This window comes from Bos grunniens, chromosome 7 (assembly GCF_055505025.1).
Source record: "Bos grunniens cultivar Pamir isolate PY7600 chromosome 7, Bosgru_T2T1.0, whole genome shotgun sequence".
Lineage (NCBI taxonomy): Eukaryota > Metazoa > Chordata > Mammalia > Artiodactyla > Bovidae > Bos > Bos grunniens.
The window spans coordinates 59,649,687-59,664,890 of NC_141171.1; the positions used below are offsets into that span (position 1 = coordinate 59,649,687).

The 15,204-nt window shown below is 41.3% G+C and overlaps 2 protein-coding genes across 6 annotated transcripts in view; one reads left to right on the forward strand and one right to left on the reverse strand.

Moving 5' to 3' along the window:
• Nucleotides 1-14,426, forward strand: part of SPINK7 (serine peptidase inhibitor Kazal type 7) — a 29,567-nt gene extending 15,141 nt beyond the window's left edge. Inside the window, exons 2-5 of one of the 2 annotated variants that reach the window (XM_086412326.1) lie at nucleotides 10,319-10,442; nucleotides 11,807-11,832; nucleotides 12,606-12,730; nucleotides 14,175-14,426. In XM_086412326.1, coding sequence (XP_086268452.1) covers nucleotides 10,319-10,442; nucleotides 11,807-11,832; nucleotides 12,606-12,730; nucleotides 14,175-14,220 — 321 coding nt within the window. In that variant the 3' untranslated portion in view covers nucleotides 14,221-14,426. The remainder of the gene's footprint in view (nucleotides 1-10,318; nucleotides 10,443-11,806; nucleotides 11,833-12,605; nucleotides 12,731-14,174) is intronic. The other variant, XM_086412327.1, reaches the window with a different exon arrangement.
• LOC147369635 (sperm-associated acrosin inhibitor-like) overlaps nucleotides 1-15,204 on the reverse strand; it is a 159,160-nt gene that overhangs the window by 73,640 nt on the left and 70,316 nt on the right. The gene's annotated exons all lie outside the window — the stretch shown is intronic.

Genomic DNA, 15,204 nt, shown 5'->3' on the forward strand with positions numbered 1-15,204 from the left:
TCATTGATCTTGTTCTAGTCGCCGAAACTGTGAAAAATGAATTCCTGTTGTTTAAATCATCCAGTCTTTGGTATTTTGTTATGGCAGCTCTAGCAGACTAACACATTCTCTAATGTTGGCTAATTCTGGGGTTACAGATATTCCCTTCAGCACTGAGCACAGTAGATGTGATTTTACTAACAGGAGCCAGGAGGTGCATGTGTGTGTATATAATCTAGATCCAGATAGTGTCAGCTTACTTAGAAGAAACATGAACCAACAAGACAAAATAGTCCTTACTGTTAATTAACATCATCTTGTCCCATTATTGAAACTATTAAGCCTTGGTGATGCAATTAAACTGAATAGAACCAAAGTATAGAATTACTAGATATACTAACTTCCTGTTCCCATGAAAAGTAGGGTATAAGGTCCCATCAGAGGCAAGATCAAAATGCAAATATTCAGATCTCTGGGTCACTGTGCCCAGTGCATGGAGGCATGATCACAATGGAAAAAAGGAAGGGAAAGGAAAAAGAGTTGGAGCAGAATACCCAGTCAGTCCAGTGGTTAGGATTCCATGCTTCCATGTAGGGGATGCAGGTTTGATCCCCCAGTCAGGGAGCTAGGATCCCACATGCCACAACAACAACAACAAAAGCTGAAGCATGCAGGGGCCACATAGGGAAGGGAAAAGAGGACAGATGAAAGGTTACAGTTAGTTCAGCCAGATCTAGGTCACTGATTGCAAACTCCACAAGAAGGCCTTGAAAGTGACGGGTGCCAGTAAGAAAGGCACTGGGCGTTGAGGGCGAGCTGGTGAAGTAATTAGGAGAGAAAAATAGAATCAAGTAGTAGACTTCTGACTTCTTCCCAGCCACTCCCAATCCACAGCCTTATTTATCACTTGAAAACATTAGGGTTCCTTGGAGGGGTTTTAACCTGAAAACTTGAAGCACCAGTCTAATCTCTCTAGTTGTGGCCGAAGCAGAAAGTACCAAATGGTGAAAGGACTGTCACAGCATTGCATGTTTGACAGATGAAGGTGGGGGACAGAGAAGGAGGCTTTGTCCCCTGGTTCTCAATCATCCCCTCTCCCACTGGAATCCTCTTCCTTTCCAGATGATCCTCACACATGAAAATGCCATGCACCATGACCTGGTGCTCAGCCCCCTCTGCCTGCTCACTTGAGACATCAGCTATCCCTCCTGACTAGTCTGATTTGGCCAGTTTTACTCCTATTACTCCAATTTCCAACATGTCTTCAAGGCTACCTCTTAGATTTAAAGGCAATATACCAGTGATTAAAAACATGGACTCTTAACCTTAACCATAAACTCACTTCTCTAAGTCCCTGTTGCCTCAGCTAAGTAACAGGGCAAATAGCAACACCCATCTCATGAGATGGTCTTAAACTATTTCAAGCACACAGAAGGTATAGCACAGTTCCAGCACAAGTAAGTGCTTAGTGTTTGGTGGGTTTTCTTATTTTAAGGTTCCCTTCCTACAGCCAATCTTCCACACCTAATTACTGCCCAGCTGAGATACTGGCTTCCCTCTTTCCCTCCAGCTAACTGAACAAAACCATCCCAAAGAAAGAGAAATGCAAGAAGGCAAAATGGTTGTCTGAGGAGGCTTTACAAATAGCTGAGGAAAGAAGAAAAGCAAACGGCAAGGGAGAAAGGGAAACATATACCCAACTGAATGCAGAATTCCCGTAAATAGCAAGAAGAGGTAGGAAGACCTTCTTAAACGAACAATGCAAAGAAGTAGAGGAAAACAACAGAATGGGAAAGACTAGAAATCTCTTCAAGAAAATTAGAGATACCAAGGGAACAGTTCATGGAAGGATGGGCATGGAAAAAAAAAATGGCAAGGACCTAATAGAAGTAAAAGAGATTAAGAAGAGGTGAGGGAAAAAAAATACACAAAAGAACTATACAAAAGGTCTTAATGACCCAGATAACCATGATGGTGTGATCACTCACCTAGAGCCATACATCCTGGAGTGGGATGTCAAGTGGGCCTTAATAAGCATTACTACAGACAAAGCTAGTGGAGGTGATGGAATTTCAGCTGAGCTGCTTCAAATCCTTAAAGATGATGCTATTAAAATGCTGCACTCAACATGCCAGCAAATTTGGAAAACTCAGCAGTGGCCACAGGACTGGAAAAGTTCAGTTTTCATTCCAATCCCAAAGAAAGTCAATGCCAAAGAATGTTCAAACTACCATGCAATTGTACTCATTTCACATGCTAGTAAGGTTATCCTCCAAATCCTTCAAGCTAGGCTTCAACAGTATATGAACCAAAAAATTCCACATGTACAAGCTGGATTTTGAAAAGGCAGAGGAACAAGAGATCAAATTACTAACATCCCTTGGATCATAGTAAAAGCAAAGGAATTCCATAAAAAATTCTACTTCTGCTTCATTGACTATGTTCAAGCCTTTGACTGGATCACAGCAAACTATGGAAAATTCTTAAAGAGATGGGAGTACCAGACCAGCTTACCTGTTGCCTGAGAAACCTGTATGCAGGACAAGAAGCAACAGTTAGAATCAGACATGGAACAAATGACTGGTTCAAAATTGGGAAAGGAATACATCAAGGCTGTATATTGTCACCCTGCTCATTAACTTCTAGGCAGAGTACATCACGCAAAATGCCAGGCTATATGAATCACAAGCTAGAATCAAGATTGTCAGGAGAAATATCAACAATCTTAGGTATGCAGATAACACCATGCTAATGGCAGAAAGTAAAGAGGAACCAAAGAACCTCTTGATGAGGGTGAAAGAGGAGAGTGAAAAAGCTGGCTTAAAACTCAACATTCAAAAAACTAAGACCATGACACCCAGTCCCATTTCTTCATGGCAAATAGATAGAGAAAAACTGGAAACAGAGACAGATTTTGTTTTCTTGGGCTCCAAAATCACTGCAGACAGTGACTGCAGCCATTAAATTAAGAGACGCTTGCTCCTTGGAAGAAAAGCTATGACAAACCTAGACAGCATATTCAAAAGCCGAGACATCATTGTGCTGACAAAGGCCTATATAGTCAAAGCTATGGTTTTTCCAGTAGTCATGTACGGATATGAGAGTTGGACCATTAGGAAGGCTGAGTGTTTTTGAACTGTGGTGTTGGAGAAGACTCTTGAGAGTCCCTTGGACTACAAGGAGATCAAACCAGTCAGTTCTAAAGGAAATCAACCCTGAATATGTATTGGAAGGACTGATGCTGAAGCTGAAGCTCCAGTACTTTGGCCATGTGATCTGAAGAGCCAACTCATTGGAAAAGCCCCTGATGCTGGGAAAGATTGAAGGCAAAAGAAGAAAGAGGAGACAGAGGATGAGATGGTTAGATAGCATCAGCGATTCAGTTGACATGAATCTGAACAAACTCGAGGAGATAGTGGAGGACTAGGAGCCTGGCACACTATAGTGCATGAGTCATGAAGAGTCAGACGACCTAGTGACAGCAACAACTGTCCCAGGAACTCTTCACTCAGGCCCAGTTCCAATTTAATCCTCTCGCCCTTCTCTAAATTACTAATAGGTTGCCTTTCCCCTCCCTATGACATCTAAAATCCACTAGGGAAGGAATCCTCATACTCAATCTTTTCTCTCATTTCATTTTTATATTTTTCTTCACTAATTCTATCTTGCCTTCCCTAGAATGGAAGGATGGGCATCATGATCCTCTGTGAGACTTCAAGTTTCCACTCCTCCCAGGACTATGGGAATGAACAAGCAAACTGCCTTCAGCCTAAAATGCACTGACTACTTTTTTTTTTTTTAATCTTCAGAGCCTTCATCTTTCACCCCCAAAGAAGTCTCCATAATCTGTGGCTCACTGTGCAGCTTGAAATTTTCTTCTCCATGTATACAGTTACCAAAAGTCAAAGCAACCCTACACTGATCCCCTGAACTTACTTTTTCCTGACCTTTTTGACTCTACAGACATTTACCTCCACCCGATCTTCATCTACTTTATCTTTGTACACAGCTTGAAGGTCATTATCTCGGCCCCAGCCCTGAGCAATTAAATAGGACACTTTGCTTATCAGCTACAGCTTCCATAAACAATTGTTCCTATTCAACACACCTACTGAGTGCAAACTTTGCCTGAACCTTGACCTCTAAACCTACACTGCTCATACCTTGCATAGTTCATCAACACCTTGTGAAATAGTTGACTCCCTTGCAAATCTACTATAGTCTTTATGGCCACCCTCAAGTCTCTGATGTACACACTCCCTATCCATAACATCATTTTTTCCCAGTGATTCAGTGTCATATTTGGGGAGAAATATTAAGCATGGTACTGATTGGGTCTGCTAAAAAATAGTACTAATTTTGTCTAGTGGCCACCAATTTTATATCCTTTGTTGATTCTCTGACTTGTTCCCATCAATTTCTATGCCAAGCCTTCTTCATTCTACTCCAGCTTTCAGACAAACTTGATTCTTCCACTGCAAAAGGCAATCCCAGAATATAACAGTCAGAGTCAAGCTTACAATAGGTTCCCCTTCATCTTTTTTTCTCTCTTTTCACATCTGTCTCTACACTCATCTGCTTTTCTCTGCCTTCCTGTCACAGGGAATGGTGTTACACCTGTGCTCTTAGTCTTATTTCTTATTTTTCTAGACTCCTCTAATTAGCCCCTTTCCATCAAGTAATCTTAAATTTCTTCATCTTCCCTTTGACTTTAAAACATGCTTAGTCCATCTGAGACCTTGCTGCCTTCGCTTCTTCCATTCTCCTCCTTTGACCATCAAACATCTAAAAAAATAACCCTATCTTTCCACTTCATCCTAATCACTCTTTGATTCCATTCCCAATCCTTTTAGTTAATATTGCATTTTAAACTGCAACAAAACACTTTCTTGAAATATAATGGCTTTTTCTTAGTATTCATTCTCTTCAAACAAACATAGCAAACAATAAAGCTTATAATTAACTCTATTAGAACATTCACTCCCCCTTTTTTCCATGACTGAACTTAATGGTTTCCTAAATTAATTGGCATTATAATCTTGGGAAGATCACTTAAATCCTCTGAGCCTCGACTTACTCACTGATAAAATTAGGGTAATAAAAATTCCTCCCTCAATGAGTTGTGATTAATATCACATTCCCTATAATTAGTTACTATATATCAAGCTCTAATTATGATACTGATATCTGATACATGCACACACACACACCCCAGAGATTTTACATGTATATATATATATATATATATATATAGACTATATGTATGCATATATATATACGTATAATTGCATTTCACACTCAAAACCACTCTGAGGTAAATATTGTTTCTACGTTACAGATGAGGAAACTAAATATCCAGAACTTAATCTACTCACTCAAAGTCACACAACCAATATTTATTCGAAACAAAAGATCCATGGGACTCAATGCATACGTTCTGTTTTAAAATTTAAAAAAAAATTTTTTTAGGCTGCACTGTGCAGTATGTGGAATCTTAGTGCCTTGACCAGGGATCAAACCTGTGTCCCATGTAATGGGAGTATGGAGCCTTAGCCACTAGACCACCAGGGAAGTCCCAAAGCACATATTCTTAACTAAGATTATATTGCTTCCCAAACAAATATGAGTCAATATTTGGAGAGGCATGCAATGTCATTTATTATTATCTTTTGTAAGTGCTATGCTTTGGAATGGACTATAATACATCTGAAAGCAAAGCACTGGTGGAACAGTCTACTGCCTTCCCCCGGGGTTTTCATACCTATGTCTCCAGGCCCAAAAGACGAAAACAATGGTCATTTGGACAACTGTACCTGGACAATACGGTTTACAATCTAATGTCAGCAACCCTAGCAGATACTTTTGGCCTGTCAATAATAATAAGACTTATAGCAACAATTACATGCACTGCACTTTAGAACAGACTTTCATGTAAAAGACTTCAATTATGTGAACTGTACTGGGGCTAGTAACAGGTCCCACTTGACATGACATGAAACTAATGCTCGGGGTGGGGGGGTGGGGCTCTGCATCATTTGCCAATTATTTCTAGTTCTCCCCATTCTGGTTTTCAAGAGACAAGGTAACACTGTATTCCGTAATCTCTATGGTTCAAATCAGATCAGTCGCTCAGTCGTGTCCGACCCTTTGCGACCCATGAATCGCAGCACGCCAGGCCTATGGTTGCACACGGGTAAACGATGGCGAGGCAAAGTGACATAGGTGCCAATTCTGAGCTGGAATATTCAATTGCTGTAAATGCAAATCCTTAGGAATACATCTTTACTTCACTTCACCTTGACAGTTAACAACATTCCAAATGGTGACTATCCTGTATCCTGTATACTTAGAACCCACTGAAGCAATGGTGCACCATCAGCTGACCACCATTCATGTATAGCTTGTATGTATGAATAAAAATAAACATGTATTGCTTTAAGTAACAGAAATGTTGGGGCTGTATGTTCAGTCAGTCAGTTAGTCAGTTCAATCGCTCAGTCGTGTCCGACTCTTCGCGACCCCATGAATCTCAGCACGCCAGGCCTCCCTGTCCATCACCAACTCCCGGAGTTCACTCAGACTCACGTCCAACAAGTCAGTGATGCCATCCAGCCATCTCATCCTCTGTCATCCCTTCTCCTCCTGCCCCCAATCCCTCCCAGCATCAGAATTTTTCCAATGAGTCAACTCTTCGCATGAGGTGGCCAAAGTACTGGAGTTTCAGCTTTAGCATCATTCCTTCCAAAGAAATCCCAGGGCTGATCTCCTTCAGAATGGACTGGTTGGATCTCCTTGCAGTCCAAGGGACTCTCAAGAGTCTTCTCCAACACCACAGTTTAAAAGCATCAATTCTTCGGTGCTCAACCAACTCTCACATCCATACATGACGACTGGAAAAACCATAGCCTTGACTAGACAGACCTTTGTTGGCAAAGTAATGTCTCTGTTTTTGAATATGCTATCTAGGTTGGTCATAACTTTTATTCCAAGGAGTAAGCGTCTTTTAATTTCATGGCTGCAGTCAACATCTGCAGTGATTTTGGAGCCCAGAAAAATAAAGTCTGACACTGTTTCCACTGTTTCCCCATCTATTTCCCACGAAGTGATGGGACCAGATACCTTGATCTTCGTTTTCTGAATGTTGAGCGTTAAGCCAACTTTTTCACTCTCAACTTTCACTTTCATCAAGAGGCTTTTGAGTTCCTCTTCACTTTCTGCCATAAGGGTGGTGTCATTTGCATATCTGAGGGTATTGATATTTCTCCCAGCAATCCTGATTCCAGCTTGTGCTTCTTCCAGTCCAGCGTTTCTCATGATGTACTCTGCATAGAAGTTAAATAAGCAGGGTGACAATATACAGCCTTCACATACTCCTTTTCCTATTTGGAACAAGTCTGTTGTTCCATGTCCAGTTCTAACTGTTGCTTCCTGATCTGCATACAAATTTATCAAGAGGCAGGTCAGGTGTTCTGGTATTCCAATCTCTTGAAGAATTTTCCACAGTTTATTGTGATCCACACAGTCAAAGGCTTTGGCATAGTCAATAAAGCAGAAATAGATGTTTTTCTGGAACTCTCTTGTTTTTTCGATGATCCAATAGATGCCAGCAATTTGATCTCTGGTTCCTCTGCCTTTTCTAAAACCAGCTTGAACATCTGGAAGTTCACGGTTCACGTATTGCTGAAGCCCGGCTTGGAGAATTTTGAGTATTACTTTACTAGCGTGTGAGATGAGTGCAATGGTGCAGTAGCTTGAGCACTCTTTGGCATTGCCTTTCTTTGGGATTGGAATGAAAACTGACCTCTTCCAGTCCTGTGGTCACTGCTGAGTTTTCCAAATTTGCTGGCATGTTGAGTGCAACACTTTCACAGCATCATCTTTCAGAATTTGAAATAGCTCAACTGGAATTTCATCACCTCCGTTAGCTTTGTTCATAGTGATGCTTTCTAAGGCCCACTTGACTTCACATTCCAGGATGTCTGGCTCTAGGTCAGTGATCACATCATCGTGATTATCTTGGTCATTAAGATCTTTTTTGTACAGTTCTTCTGTGTATTCTTGCCATCTCTTCTTACTATCTTCTGCTTCTGTTAGGTCCATACCATTTCTGTCCTTTATCAAGCCTATCTTTGCATGAAATGTCCCCTTGGTATCTCTGATTTTCTTGAAGAGATCTCTAGTCTTTCCCATTCTGTTGTTTTCTCTATTTCTTTGCATTGATCACTGAGGAAGGCTTTCTTATCTCTTCTTGCTATTCTTTGGAACTCTGCATTCAGATGCTTATATCTTTCCTTTTCTCCTTTGCTTTTCGCTTCTCTTCTTTTCACAGCTATTTGTAAGGCCTCCCCAGACAGCCATTTTGCTTTTTTGTGTTTCTTTTCCATGAGGATGGTCTTGATCCCTGTCTCCTGTACAATGTCACAAACCTCAGTCCATAGTCATCAGGTACTCTATCTATCAGATCTAGGCTCTTAAATCTATTTTTCACTTCCACTGTATAATCATAAGGGATTTGATTTAGGTCATACCTGAATGGTCTAGTGGTTTTCCCTACTTTTTCAATTTCAGTCTGAATTTGGCAATAAGGAGTTCATGATCTAAGCCACACTCAGCTCCTGGTCTTGTTTTTGTTGACTGTATAGAGCTTCTCTATCTTTGGCTGCAAAGAACATAATCAATCTGATTTCAGTGTTGACCATCTGGTGATGTCCATGTGTAGAGTCTTCTCTTGTGTTGTTGGAAGAGGTGTTTGTTATGACCAGTGCATTTTCTTGGGAAAACTCTATTAGTCTTTGCCCTGCTTCATTTCATATTCCAAGGCCAAATTTGCCTGTTACTCCAGGTGTTTCTTGACTTCCTACTTTTGCATTCCAGTCCCCTATAATGAAAAGGACATCTTTTTTGGGTGTTAGTTCTAAAAGGTCTTGTAGGTCTTCATAGAACCATTCAACTTCAGCTTCTTCAGCATTACTGGTTGGGGCATAGACTTGGATTACTGTGATATTGAATGGTTTGCGTTGGAAACGAACAGAGATCATTCTGTCATTTTTGAGATTGCATCCAAGTACTGCATTATGGACTCTTTTGTTGACTATGATGGCTACTCCATTTCTTCTGAGGGATTCCTGTCTGCAATAGTAGATATAATGGTCATCTGAGTTAATTTCACCCATTCCAGTCCATTTGAGTTCACTGATTCCTAGAATGTTGACATTCACTCTTGCCATCTCCTGTTTGACCACTTCCAATTTGCCTTCATTCATGGACCTGACATTCCAGGTTCCTATGTAGTATTGCTCTTTACAGCATCAGACCTTGCTTCTATCACCAGTCACATCCACAGCTGGGTATTGTTTTTGCTTTGGCTCCATCCCTTCATTCTTTCTGGAGTTATTTCTCCAGTGATCTCCAGTAGCATATTGGGCACCTACTGACTTGGGGAGTTCCTCTTTCAGTATCCTATCATTTTGCCTTTGCATACTGTTCATGGGGTTCTCAAGGCAAAAAAACTGAAGTGGTTTGCCATTCCCTTCTCCAGCGGACCACATTCTGTCAGAAAACGTCAATGCCTTTCTCCAAGCCTCAAAAGGGCTAAGGTCACTATTCCTTTCACTATTATTTTTCTTTGATTCATGGACTTTTTGCCTCGAAAGTAAAACAACATTTTCCCAGGAGCCAAAATATAAACCTAAGTGTAACCTGTTGATTACTAGGTCAGGAAGATCCCCTGCAGAAGGGACAGGCTACCCACTCCAGTATTCTTGGGCTTCCTTGGTGGCTCAAATGGTAAAGATTCCACCTGCAATGCAGGAGACCTGGGTTTGATCCCCAGGTTGGGAAGATCCCCTGTAGGAGAGCATGGCAACCCACTCCAGTATTCTTGCCTGGTGAATCCCCATGGACAGAGGAGCCTGGCGTGCTACAGCCCATGGGGTTGCAAAGAGTTGGACATGACTGAGCAACACAGCACAAGTACAAAGTGTAATCTGACTGATCTGAGTGTAATAATCTCTATTTTGGTGAAATACAGAAAGTTTGATATTTTCATTTATTCTATAACTGTGTCAAGTAGCCTATACTTAATCTCTTCTACTCTGAATTTTAGAATTTAAAGGAACAACATTCCCCACCCCTAGAGCAGGCAGAAAAATACTTCTCACCTTGAATAATCAATTTGTTGATCAAACAGGAAGTAGCAATTAAGTGGCAAGGACTGTAACACCACCCAGGGTGTGACATTGTGCTTTGAGAGCCTCTCAGAGCCAACCCTGACTTTGCATGACCTCACAGGAAAGGCGGAGAAATCAAACATTGCCTTATAAACATGACCCTTTCCTAGAGTATGGCTGATGCAGTTGTTGTGACCATCCTGAGTAACCTCTGCATCACAGCAGTCTCCATCATGAAGACCACTGGGGGTCTCCTTCTGCTCTGTGTAGTGGCCCATCTCTGCTCTTGCTCAGGTGAGTTAAGGGTAGATAGTGCCCTTAATAGCCATAAGCTTGTTCTCTGACATAGCCCCTCCTAGGATATGAACATCTCAGAGAAATGTCTGGTCATGTGGATTTAAAGGATACTAGTTTGTAATAGCGGAGAAGGCAATGGCAAGCCACTCCAGTACTCTTGCCTAGAAAATCCCATGGATGGAGGAGCCTGGTGGGCTGCAGTCCATGGGGTGGCTACGAGTCGGTCGCGACTGAGTGACTTCACTTTCACTTTTCACTTTCACACAATGGAGAAGGCAATGGCAACCCACTCCAGTGTTCTTGCCTGGAGAATCCCAAGGATGGCAGAGCCTGGTGGGCTGCTGTCTATGGGGTCGCACAGAGTCGGACATGACTGAAGCGATTTAGCAGCAGCAGCAGCAGCAGCAGTTTGTAATAGAAACAGCCCTGGCCTGGAAAGGGAGAATCTTAAGTCCCACTTGGAGTTGAAGGGTTTGAATCTAGAACATTCCCTTTCAAGGATTTTTATTTCCATTCATGGGACCAAAACCAAAAACACACACTCATTACTTTTTTCATAAGTCTACCATCTTATTGTGTGTGTTAGTCGCTTAGTCATATCTGACTCTTTGTGACCCTGTGGACTGTATCCCACCACATTCCTCTGGCCATGAAATTCTCCAGGCAAGAATACTGGAGTGGGTTGCCATTCCCTTCTTCAGGGGATCTTCACAACCCAGGGATTGAACCTGAGTCTCCTGCATTGCAGGCAGATTCTTTACCATGTGAGCCACTGGGGAAGCCCATTTTATTAGGACCTGGAAACTGCCGGTGTTATGAGATACTACTTCTCATCACAAAGATGCAGAAAAACTTGAATCTCTCTCCAAATTAATCCAGGAAAATAGGAAAAAAAATTATCCAAAACCCAGGAGTCAACAATTAAACTTTTATATAGTGAAAAATTACTTAAATAAAATTATAATACCTTAGAGATATTCTACTACTTTTCTTCATATCAATTAGGAGGGGGAGACTATCAAAGATGGTGCTTCAGGCTCTTAGAAATAGTGAGTGCAATACTTTTATTGCTATCTGATTTAAAACATTATCAGAGACACAATGAGCTCCAGAAAACATCCCGTGGTATATAAAGGGAGGAAATTTGGATAATTCTCTTACTTGAACCAAGGATTACCTAACACAGTGGCCATCTGGCTTCTTCAGAATACAGTTGGGTTTTGTGAAGGGACAGGGTAGGTGCTGAAACTAATTACCAGAGGAACCACAGAGTCTTATTCGACAGACTGACTTTACATTAATTAATGAGACCTCACAACTCTGCTTTATTTTTAACATTTCCAACTGAATCTCTCTTTCAGAAGCTGCTAGCCTGCCTTTGAAAACAGTGAGTATACTGAACCACAATTTAATTTGTTTAATTTCCTACTTAGTTTAATTTTATATTTACTGTATTTACTCAAAAACACTTGAGAAATACATATGAAAGGTTAATTCAGTATGCCTGTGGTGGGGTGAGTGGACAGGTGAAAGGCAAGGCAGCTGTAGGTAAGTTGCCTCTACTTTTCAGAAGGCAGCTGTAGAAATGTGATATACATATAAGCAAATAATCTAAGTGTAAAGAAAATGTTCCAGAATTTAAAAAAAGAGAGAGGGTACTTCTAGCTGAGAAGCTGGTGATGTCTCCATGGAAAAGGCAACATGTGAGAGGCAAAAGACAGTTACCTTGGTTAACAGCACAGATTCTGGATTCAAATCCCAGCCCTACCACTAGCTAGCTTTTATATTATACAAATTCCCTCTTTTTTTAAGCCCAGATCTCTCTCATCTATAAATAGGGGTAATAGTAGAACCTATCCACTTCAGTTTTCTGAAGATTAAACAAACAAACAAAAAATCCATGTAAGATTTAAGTTTAATGCCTGGCAAGGAAATACGCAGGAGCTGTTAACTGTGTGTACTAGTAGTAATAGAAGTGATACTGGTGGTACTAGCTTTTGTCAGTGTGTTCACAATATTATCAATAGAAGTAGCACACCAGTTTCAGAGTATAAGAGCTGGAACTTCCGGATGGTACTGTGCTTCCTGTCAGATAGAGGCCAGGGTAGCCTAGCTTAAGGATGAGGAGAAAAGCAGGACATTCTCTTGCGTATGTTGCAGGTGAACTGCAGCATTTACAAGAAGTACCCAGTGGTGGCCATCCCCTGCCCCATCACATACCTGCCTGTTTGTGGTTCTGACTACATCACCTATGGGAATGAATGCCACTTGTGTATTGAGAATTTGTGAGTATCTCATGGGAAGGAAAAAAAGCTAGGGCACCGTCCTTCACTGCAATCTTCTCCTCTTTCCACTAGAATGCTCAGCTCTCTAAAAACTGTACTTACGCACCAAGAGCGTCTGGGAGAGAGAAAACTTGCTGCCTCACAGTCGGATTAAGGATGAGCCACCTGCTCTGCCAGCTTGGACTGGTCCCTCCATGACAGAGCCTTTAATTCCCATCTGTCAGCTGAAAGTCTAACAAGACCAGAAGCCTTCAAATTACTGTCTCTAGAGCCCAGAGGTTCTGTAGAGGGAAGTTAGGAGTCACCCAAGAGGTTACAGAGTTCATTTGGGGAGGTCTCCAATTCGAACCAGCTTTGGACTCTTTTAAGTAGTGGAGCTCCACATAATTTCTTATTGGAAGAAATGTTTCTGAATCCCACACTAAAAAATAATTGAAAACTACTATCCTATCATGTAGAATAGAAGCCTTTTATCCTACTTCTCAGAGACTTAATGGCCAATAGATTATTCTTAGATAAACTGTGACCAGAAGGTCTTTATCCTCCTCAATTTCCTGGTGGCTGTAAATATCTGTAGCCTGAGGCAGTAGGGAGGATAAGGCTACCACAAAGATTTTTTTCTTCAATCTGAAATAAGGAATACAATAAAGTCCAAGCTGTCAGGACTTGGGCTAGAATCCTCATGGACATGCTTTAACTATTTTATTTGGCTTACTCAATGTTTTGGAAGGCAATATAATCAGGCAGAAGACACTTCTTTCATGCAAAATAGGCAACTCAGGAGTGGTAACAACCAGTTCCCTTTGCTCACTGTTAACTCTCTTTTAGACCCCTGGGTTTTGGCCACTTAGCTCTTGTGTTTTTCTTTTTTTTTTTTTCCCCATCTTTGTGATTATCTTAACAAGTTAAAATATCACATTAGGGCCTGAGCCCAGAATGATATGTCTACACACTGATTCCTACTCAGGGGCTTTTATTTCACAGAAGGGAAGATTCTCTAATGTGCACAGACACTGGGCCCTCAACCTAGAAAACAGCTTGCATCCAAGGACACTGAAGAGGACGCGTGGTGGATGTTCCCCTTACTAGCGCAGGGCCCAGCCTCACCACGGGCCCTGCGGACCAGGAAAGCCCGAGGGGCCGGCCACCCCAACTTCCCTTGCCAGAGGTTCTCCTTCTTTGCTGGTTTAAGACACTGGGTGATTAGTCTGGGCTCTAGGATCGGTAGAGGGAGCAGGTGGGATGAAAATATCACTGGACTAGGGACATTCTGCTACTCGCTCTGTCAGAAACTGCCTGTAGCAAGGACACTCCTTTTTAAGGACTCATTTTCCTCATGTGTAAAATTAGGCTATGGCTGCAATCTCTGTAGTTCCTTTCAGCTCTAAGATAATGTAAATTTTCCTCCTGTGTTAATGATCCTCTTAATTGTGTCTTCCCATAGGAAGAGTTATGGAAAAGTTCAGTTTCTTCATGAAGGAGTATGTTAACTTCCCTACAGATGTGGATACAGAGCAAGGATATCATCATTGCCATCATCATCATTCCTGGTTCCAGGAGGGGGGAACTGGTAGGGAGGGGGCAGAGACAGACCCAGAGTCATCTTTGTTGGGTGGGGAAAGTTGTGCTCTCCTTCAGACTTCTGTCTCACTGACTGACAAATACATGTCAAAATAAACTAAAAAGTACAACGAAATTGTAACAGCTCATTGTTGAGTTCTAAGCATCAAAATAATTACACTTATTAAAAACTTTGCAGAACTACTATCTACCTAGTAACTTCAATAGATCAAAAGATAAAAACCTACTTTAAATGGAACATAAGGAGCAACATATGTGCAATGCCTACTGTGGTTGTTCAGTCACTGAGTCAAGTCCGAATCTTTGTGTCCCCATGGACTACACCCCACCAGTCTTCTCTGCCCATGGGGTTCCCCAGGCGAGAATACTGGAGTGGGCTGCCATTTCCTTCTCCAGGAGATCTTCCCAGACCAGGGATCAACCTCACATCTCTTGCACTGGCAGGTGGATTCTTTACCACTGAGCCACCAAGGAAGCCCTTTGTAATGCCTATAGCACAGTCATAAATATTTTCAGGAATGACATGGCTTCACAACTACAAATTTATTTCATAAACACATTTTATAGCAAAAATTATCAAAATAAACCACTGAACTCTCTGACATAGCTTAAACAATCTAACTTATTCCTAAGGTTTTTAAAAAGTATATGTTTAAAATAAATTGACAAAAATTTTTAATTTGCAATAGGGACCCTATTTCGGCAATTAATTTCCTAATTGTTCTAATGAAACTCTAATTCCTAATTGAGTCTTCTTTACTTGACATACCAGTCTGTTTTAACAAGGATGCTGTGTGATTCTACTCAGAGAGGAAGGAACAGTTGCAAATCCTACTTCAAATTTAACACAGCTCTGAACCATCTTTATCATTTTAACTATCAATCTAATTGTG